The 9,157-nt window shown below is 68.2% G+C and overlaps 1 protein-coding gene across 1 annotated transcript; it reads right to left on the minus strand.

Annotated features, from left to right (window-relative positions):
• Positions 1–815: 815 nt before the first annotated feature.
• CDH1 (cadherin 1) lies at positions 816–8,684 on the minus strand (the record flags this gene model as incomplete). Its single annotated transcript, XM_084294806.1, has 16 exons — positions 816–1,028; positions 1,226–1,369; positions 1,569–1,699; positions 1,776–1,997; positions 2,234–2,458; positions 2,550–2,692; positions 2,798–3,042; positions 3,131–3,316; positions 3,403–3,531; positions 3,614–3,789; positions 3,914–4,058; positions 4,130–4,285; positions 4,423–4,554; positions 4,670–4,893; positions 8,422–8,536; positions 8,622–8,684. 16 exons carry the CDS (start codon positions 8,682–8,684, stop codon positions 816–818), a joined length of 2,649 nt encoding a protein of 882 aa, XP_084150932.1.
• Between the last annotated feature and the right edge of the window lie 473 nt (positions 8,685–9,157).

Genomic DNA, 9,157 nt, shown 5'->3' on the forward strand with positions numbered 1-9,157 from the left:
GACAACAGCTAAACACAGTTCAGAATTTAAGTAAAGCTGTTTGATTTCAGAAAGCGCCTTCTATTAACAGCACAATAATTACACATAATATGACACAAAAGGAAATAATATAATCTGGTATACAGAAAAATAGAAATCTGCCTGCAAGTACTATATCAAATATAATTCCCTCATGTATCACAGAAAGACAATGGCACATCATTAATCAGTGTTTATAGATCATCCACCCGGCATCGGCACATGCTTGAGCAGCTCCACACAAAAGCTGGACGTGGGGCCATCCCGTTCCCTGAGCGTGGCTGGCTGCCAGCATGGCCATGATTTCAGGTCTGGGAGCGCGAGGTATTTTGGAGAGCGCCACAGAAACCCTTTCCTTCCGCAGCAGAGGGGGAGAGGCGGTGGGGGCCTCTCCTCGATGAAGGAGAAGTGCTGAGCACCAGCCGAGGGCCACTGCAGGATTTGGGCATGGGGAGGCTGGGAGCTGAACCCGGAGCTGATCCAGGAGCACCTCAGCTTCGGGACAAGGAGTGCCTACTGCCAGCCTCCCGCGTCCCCCCAGGGAGCCCCAAATGGCACCATAGCCTGCATGGAGCTGAGGGGGACCAGGAAACACACGGGCTCCCCAAAACACTCAAGCCCCAGCAATCCTGAGCTTTATCTGCACTGAAGGAGAGGGATGTGAGTGATGGATCCAGGGATGTCAGAGGGGGCTTTGGCCACTCACCACACTGCTGGCGAGGGCCAGTGCATGTCCAAGAAATGGCAAGAGCTGCTTTCGCTGCGTGGCTGCAGGCCAGCAGGAGGGCCAGGGCAGCCTAGTCGTCATCCTCCCCGCCACCATAGAGCTCAGCGAGCTTCTTGAAGCGGTTGCCCCACTCGTTGAGGTAGTCGTAGTCCTGGTCCTGGTCGGAGTCGGAGGAGTTGAGGGAGCTGAGCGAGGCGGCCTCCGAACCGCTGCCCTCATAGTCGAACACCAGCAGGGAGTCGTAGGGGGGGGCCGTGGGGTCCGTGTCAGCCGCCTTCAGGTTCTGGGGGGGCAGAAGAGGAGCTCAGCGCCCAACCTCTGGCCAGGGGCTCCACCGTCCCCCACCGATGGGTACTTGTCCCCGCTGCCGCCCCGCAGGATGGGAATGCGTGCAGCCCAGGGGTGCTGGCACAGACGGAGGGAGCTGTGGCAATGTGCACTGCACCCCCGCCCCAGGGCAGGGCACGGGGCCGGGCTCACCTCATCGATGAAGTTTCCGATCTCATCGGGGTTGGCGGGCCGGGGCCGGTACTGGGGGGCCGCCATCAGCGGGGGGGCCACGTCGTTGCGGATCACCTCAGGGCGGGCATCCAGGCCGCGGTGCAGCTGGCTCAGGTCGTAGTCCTGTGTGGGGACGGAGACGGGGGGCATGAGGAGACAGCAAGACTACGCTCAAGGGATGGCCTCAGGCAGTGCTGGAAGGACCAGGGGCTTGCGGGGGACTGGGTAACCAACTGGGGAGCCATGCTGCCACCCGCTGTGGGGACGGTGCTGTGGAGAAAGAACCCCATGGGCAGGACTGTGGCCCAGCACCCCGTCCCACCTGGTCCTCCTCGCCGCCACCCTCCTCGTCGTAGTGGTAGACATTGTCCCGCATGTCGTCCTCGGGCGGCAGCAGCGGCTCCTTCACCACCTTCCTCCTCCTCACAAAGAGCAGCAGCAGCAGCAGCAGGACTGCGAGCAGAGGGCATGGCATCAGCGCCATGGGGTGAAAGCGGCCCCATCCCTGTCCCCACCCCACAGTACTCACTCAGCAGCGCCAGGATGCCACCCAGGATGCCCAGGATTGCGGGGACACCCAGGCCAGTGGCGATGAATGCTCTCCGCTCACAGTTTTTGGTTGCACCTTCGCAATCGCACACCTGGGCTTTGACTTCTGTGACTTGCGCCTTGCCCTGGCTGTCCGTCAGCCTCAGGAAGACGCTGTACTCCCCAGGCTCCAGCTCCTTATTCAGTTTCAGGAGCAGCGAGTCTTGTGCGGGAAAGACAGGGCTTGGGGTCAAGGTGTGTCCCAGCTCCCACATCTGGGGACACCCTCAGCACCCACAGGGCTTTGCCGCGTGGCAGTGCCACCATGGGGACCGGTAGGAGCTCCAGGGGCATTCAGGGTGGCTCAGGGGGATCTGGCTAGGATGCGGCCCTTGCTCGGTGTCCCCCCACTGCCCTGCACCACAGGTGGGTGGCTGGCACGGACCCCACGGCACCTACCTTGGCCAGACATTATGACACTCCAGTTGGTGCTGGAGCCGTGCTCCAGCGCTGCCTGGAACGGGTAGGTGTTTGGGGGCAGGTCCTTGTCGACGATGGTCAGCGTCTGCTCCTCGGGCTGCCGGCTGCAGATGTCGAAGATGCGGGGCTCCGGCGTGGGCCCGTTGTCGTTCACGTCCTGGAGGAGCAGCAGCAGCGTCCCCGTGCCCGTTGCGTCCGGCACCCCTGCGGAGCTGGGCGTTAGCGAGGTGCCTGCAGCCCACCCCGTGTCCACCCCATGTCCCCGCAGCCCCCGCTGCCCGCGGCGCGTCCTCACCGTTATCCACGGCCAGGACGATGGCCTTGTAGGTGCTGTTGATGGCGTGCACCGACTCGCGGTCCAGCGGCTGGGTGGCCGTGACGATGCCGTTCTCGGGGTCGATGGCCAGCCACCCCGCGGGGTCGCTGCCCATGCGGTACCTGGGCAAGCGAGGGTCAGCGGGGGGCTCGGTGCCCAGCCTGGCCCCTCCGGCCGGGCGGGACGGGGCACGCAGCCCTCGCGCCCCCAGCATCGCCCCCACTCACGTGATCCTGTTCCTCTGGTTCTTGTCGGGGTCCTGGGCCGTGTAGGAGGTGACCTCGTGCCCCACCGGCAGGTCCTCCGACACCTCCACCCTCTTGACGGGGGGCACGAAGACGGGGGGCTCGTTCACATCCCTGACGAGCACCAGCACGCTGGCCGAGGAGAGCCCGAGGGACACGGAGAGGGGGACCACGTTCTCCACCGTCACCACGAGGTCGTAGCGGTTCCTGGTCTCGTAGTCCAGGCCCTGGAGGTGGCACAGAGGAGCTGGGCTGGGAGCGGTGCTGGGGGGGACGTGGCCCGCACAGGGCAGCCCCGGGAACCCCCAGACCCACCTTGGCGGTCCTCAGGATGCCGTCGTTGGTGTTGGGGTCGGTGGCGATGCTGAAGGCGCCGTCCTGGTCCCCGCTCTTGATGCGGTAGACGGCTTGCCAGGCCGGGGAGCCCGGCATGTCCTGGTCCGTCACGTGCAGCCTGGCCACCTCCAGCCCCACCTCGTTCTCGGGCACCGTCCCCTCGTACTGCGGGAGGGGCGCAGGGACGGTCAGCGCGGTGTGGGGCTGGGGGCAGCGGCTCGCGGGAGCCGGCATGGGGGGGAGCTCGGTACCATGGTGGGGTCGAAGATGGGGATGTTGTCGTTGGCATCCGTGACCTTGATGACGGCCGTGGCGGTGGTGGACAGCCCCTTGCCCTCCTGGTCCGTGGCCCGGACGATCAGCGTGTAGTTGGGGGTGGTCTGCGAGCGGAGAGCAGCGCGGTCAGGGGCGCCCCGCGGCCGCTCCTACCATGGGGGTGCCGGGATGCAGCTGGGTGCCCACCTCGCGGTCCAGCCCCGTGCCGAGGACGCTGATGACGCCCTTCTGGGGGTCGATGGTGAACATCTGGGGGTGCGGGCGCGCCGGCTCCTGGCTGACGATGGAGTAGCTGACGATGCCGTTGTCCACGGTCACCGCGTCGTCCGCGTCCGTGGCGTTCACGGTCATCACGGAGGTGCCTGGTGCAGGGACAGGACGGGACGAGGAGACGTCACTCACGGGACGAGCCCCATGGGTGCCACCGTTGGCCCGGCACAGCTCCGGCCCGGGACCCCGTGGCCCCCCCACCCCCACCCCACACACCCGGCTTCGCGTTCTCCTCGATGTAGCCGACGAAGACCTGCTTGGTGAAGACGGGCTTGTTGTCGTTCTGGTCCATCACCGTGATGATGATCTCCATGGGGTCCTCCACGGGCTGCCCGTTGGCTGACACGGCGTGGGAGAAGAGCTGCGGGGGTACTGTCAGTGGCGTGGCCCCCTCGGGCCCCCCCGGCACCCCCAGCCCCGGCCCCCACTCACGACGTATTTCTCGATCTCCTCGCGGTCCAGCGGCTGCGTCACCTCCAGCCACCCCGTCTCACGCTCGATGGTGAAGACGCCCACGGGGGGGCTGTCCGCCCCCTGCCCCGTGATGCTGTAGAAAACCTTGGTCTCCTTGTCCTTGTTGGATTTGATCTGGGGGCGAGGCGGGGGGCTGTTAGAGGGGCCTGGCGCTCCGCAGAGGTACCCGCGTCCCCCCCGGCGCTGCTCAGCCCGGCTGCAGGACCTGGCGCTGGCTCAGCCCTCGTCCCCGCACCGTGGGGGCCACGTACCTGCACCAGCTTCATGGGGAAGGGCCCCCGGTGGTTCTCGGGGCAGCTGATGGGGGGGATGACCCAGTCCCTCTTCTGCCTTCGGAGGCCGGGGCCGGACTCGGGGAACAAGATCATGTAGGGCTCGTCACCCTGCAGGAACAGCGATTTGTCCCTGTGCCCACAGGAGCGCCAGGCAGCCGGCGGCACCCACTGCCCACCCCGCAGAGGGGCTGTGGTGAGCACAGGCACGGGGACCACGCTTCACCTGGTTGCTGCGGCGCTGTTGCCTCGACCTGTGCTTCTCCACGGTCACCCAGGCCGAGTGCCTCTGGCCCGTGGCATCCAGGGCGGAGACATTGAAGCGGATCTTCTGCCCGCGGAGCTGCAGCGGCTGCCTCGTCTGGAGGATGCCGTCCTCGTCCACCTCGAAGCGCGGGTCGGCTGGGACGGGCACGGCCTGCGGCTGCCCAGCACAGCCCGAAAACAGCACTGGGGACAGGAGGAGCGGGTGGGCTGCATGGCACCGTGCCTGGCACACCCCTGCCATGGGGAACAGCCCCCCCGCGTGCTGTGTCCCTGCTGCACACCCCAGTAACCACCAGGGCTGGGGCACAGGGGCTGCCAGCGCAGGATCCTGCACTGCAGGCAGGGGGGTGGCAGTGCACCAGTGCTTGGGGACCTCTGGGGGTCACCGAGCCTCCTGCGTGGCCGGGGATCTGGGGTATGCATCTGCAGTGGGCTTGTGACCCGCTGCAGGACAGGGGCATCAGCCTGCGTGACGGGGAAGGTGCTGCCCCCGGTGCACCCAGGGGGATCCTTGGGGATAGAGCAGGGAGATGGCACCCTGCTGGGGCCACAGTATGAGCCCTCACACTGGTCTGGCACTGGTCTGGTACTGGTCACAGCTGGGGCTGGCGTGCTGGAGACAAGGACAGCCCGAGGGGGGGGGCAGCGCGCAGCACGGCAGCGATCAGCAGGCATCACATGAGCGGGGCCGCGCAGCCGGGAGCTCCCTGAACAAACGCTCCTTTGTCTGGGGGATGTTTTGTTTGAGCCAGCAGCACCCAGGCTGGGTCCCCCCCACCGGCAGAGCCACCCCCAGCCCCGGCACGACCGCAGCTTGGGCAGGAGGCACTCGGTGGTGCCGTGGGATGGCGACGTGCCCGGGGTGGGATGCATGGAGCTGGGGCAGCCCTTACTGCTGCGCCCTTTCCACCATCCCTCGGCACATCAGCCCACGTGCAGCCCAGCAATTCAGAGCCGACGGTGAGTGGAAGGCGATAGCAGAGCTGGGCTGGGGGCTGCCACCGTGCCCCCGACCCAGCGGGTGCGATGCCAGCCCGGCCCCCAGGTGGGTCCCGCAGCCAGGCCGGGGCAGCCGGTGAGGCCGGCTGTGCAGGGACACGCCGGGGCAGGCCGGGCACTCCCGCACCGGGGGCTGGCAGCGGGGAGGTGCCGCGGCCCCCGCGGGCACCCGGGACCTGGCACGGAGCCGGCCGGGTGCAGCGAGCACCCAGGGTGCAGCTCAGCACCCAGCCCCGCACCGGCTGTGTGCAGGGAGCGCGGTGAACGCAGGGAGCGCGCCGTGCCGAGCGCGCGCTCCCCATGGCTGTGCTCAACCTGTTTTTCCAGCTCAGCACTTGAAAAGCCAACCCCTCCCCGCCCCGTCCTCCCCGGGGGCATGCAGCCATGGGGCCTCAGCAAGGCGTGGGGCAGGGGGAGGCGGTGGGGCTGGGGGCAAGTTTGGGGGGCTGCTGAAGCGCAGGGCGCTCCACGCCTTCATGGACCCTCACCTGCCACTACCCACGGGGCCAAAATCACCGAATTACTGGCTGCTGGACGGGGCGGGGGGGAGCACCCCGCACCCCCCAGATTGGGATCTGGGGACCGTGGTGCCTGGCAGCCCCCAAGCCACCCCACAACCCGCTGTGACACAGGAAGGTGTCTCGCCAGGGCTGGGCACAGGGTGAGTCACGGGCCCAGCCAAGTGCCACCACCCCAGGACAACCGGGTGCCACCACCCCGTGTCCCCACACGGTTGCGCAAGCGCGGTGGCTGCACTGGGACAGAAGCCAGCGGTGGCGGGGAGGGGGGGGGGGGGACAAACACCAGCTCCGGGCAGCGCGGGCGAAGGCGCCGTGAGCCGCACGTCCCGCCCAGGCGCTCCCCCTGACGTCACCGAGTTTCGCCGTGACTTCAGAGTCTCGAGGTTTCTCCCACCCGGGGCTGATTCAGGACCTGCGTAGTTGGGCATCATCCGCCCCCGCCGGAGACCCACATCCCCCTTCCCCCCCAAATGGGGCCATACGCTCACGTCCCACAGAGCTGGGGGCTCCCTCAGGGCTCCTCCCTGGGGTTCTGCCACCCTGTGCCCTGCCCGGGACCCCTCGCCCATGGGCAAAGCAGCACACGAGGCTGAGCGCGGACACAAGGTCCCGGTCCCAGCCCAGGGCCACCAGGCGGGTGCTGCCATCCTTCCCTCGGGGCGTGGGACAGCCGCAGCCCCAGCACCCACCGGAAACCGAGGCACTGGGCAGAGCTCCTGCTGCCCGCATTAACGTGGAGGAAATTGCTCCTTCCTCCACCGAGCTTTTTCATCAGCGTGCCAGGGCGGCTGCACCGCCGTCGGGAGGCTCGGAGCCGCAGCAGCAGCCGGCCCAGCCCCTGGAGCGCTCGGAGAGGCAGGGCCCCACGCCGCCTCTTGCCGCCCCAGCGCCGCGCGGGGCCTATCCAGACCTGTCTGAGGCACAACACAGCGCTCGACTCATCAGCTTAATTACAGGCCAGCTCGTCAGCCTGCCGCACCGCAGCCCGGCCGAGGCCTTTGAAGCGCTGTGTGGCACAGAGGGCAGCATCCTGCCCCACTGAGTGTCCCCCTGAGCGGCTGGGCATCACCGTGGCACAGCCAGGCATCACCACAGCACCACTGGCACGCACGGGCTGACACAGGCACCCGTCCGCTTCCTTCCTCCTCTGTCCCAAGCCCCGAACTGGGACGCAGGGGATTTCCAGCTGGCCCCGCTGCAGAAACCAGCCCTGTGCATCCCGGGGGTGCAGAGGGCCACGCAACTGCCCGTCACCCTGCCATCAGGCACAGCCCGAGCAGACGCAGGCTCCTGGTGCTGAGCGCTTTTGTTAATGATCAACCAGAAAGCAAACATGTATGGAATGCGTTCTGTGCAGTGCAGGGTCCAGCTCCCTGCACTGAAACTGCCAGCGCAGGTGAAACTCAGCCTGAAACTGAAGGCACAGGGGCCCTGCCTCAGTGCTCAGCGCCCCTCGGCCCCCTCTGGCATCGCTGCCAGCCACTGACCCCAGCAAATTGCAGCCAAGCCGCTGCCCCGCAGTGCTGGGAGCCAGCAGGACCTCGGTGCTGGGAGAGAAAGAGCATAGTGGGGACACAAACACCCCAAAGCAACAGCTCCTCAGCACCCCAATTTCACAGCCACCCCTTCGGCACCTCCAGAACCACCTCCACCCGTGCGTGGCTCCGCATCGAGCCGAGTGCTTGGTGCCCCACGCAGAGGCACCGCCAGCCCGTGGGGAGGCCACGCGTGGCGGTGGGGCTCCGCACCCCACGCCCAGGCCTGCCGGCCCCGACAGGTCTGCGCCTGAGTCAGCGCTGCCGGGAAAGGCGCCCGCTGCCCCCGCACGCCCTCGCCCCGGTGCTGCCGGCCCCGGCACCTGCAGCACCCCAGCTCCTCGCCGTGCACCGACACGTAGGCACGGCCCCGGCCCCATGCAGCCACGGCTTTGTGCCTCGTTTTGCCACCCTGGGCACCCATCCCTGCGACCACGGCCCTGCGCCACCTCGCCGTGCACCGAGCCCAACCCCACGGGCACTCCGCCAGCCCCATTGCCACCCTTGGTGCCAGGCACCAAACCCAACCCCACACCTCCACGACCCCCCGGCACACCCGCTTGTCCCCACAATCGCAGCCCCATGCCACGCCAGCAGCGGGTTGTGGGGCTGCATTCCCACCCCCGTGGGCCCCCTCCACCCCTGTAGGACCCTACCTCGTCCCAGCACCTCGCCGGCCGCCACGCTGTCCCGGGGCACGGTGAAGGTGAAGGTCTCCGCGGCGAAGCCGGGCTGGCAGGGGGCTGCCTCGTCGCACCGCCGGCCGCCCACCTGCCCGGACAGAGGTGTCAGCGTGGCCACCGCCACCCCATCCCCTCCAGTCCCTTCCAGTCCCCTCCTGTCCCGTCCCCCTCACCTGGAGCAGCAGCAGCAGCAGGGGGAAGCAGAGGGGGCCCATGGAGCCCCGCTGCCGCCCCATAGCTCGGTGCCGGTGCTGGACGGTGCGGGACGGGACGGGACGGAGCTGCCGAGCGCTGCCGCCGCCGAGCCGCAGGTGAAAGCGGCACCGCCCGCAGGTGCTGCGACCCCGCCCCGCCCCGCCCCACCGGGAGGCGGCCCCCCCCCGGTCCAGCCCCGGTCCCCCCAACCCCTCCCGGTCCTTCCCCCAAGGCCCCGGGGAGCGGCCCCGGCCCCGGCCCCCTCCGGTCCCGGAGCCCCGGGGGAGCCTCGAGGGGGTGGCTCCGGTGAAACCCAGGCAAGAAGCCCCCCAGGGACCCCCCCCCGGGGACCTTACGGCACCCCCAAGCAGGGGGGAACCCCCTGGTGCCACCGCCTCCTCCTGCCCCACGGAGCACCCAGCGCTGGCCCCAGGAGCGGGGTCAGGGGCTGAGCCCCCCCTGTAGGGAAGCAGGCAGCACCCCCACAGCCCCCCCTGCCCCGGGGGGAGCTCTG

The sequence above is a fragment of the Netta rufina genome, assembly GCF_964035555.1.
Source record: "Netta rufina genome assembly, chromosome: 13".
NCBI classification, from domain to species: Eukaryota; Metazoa; Chordata; class Aves; order Anseriformes; family Anatidae; genus Netta; species Netta rufina.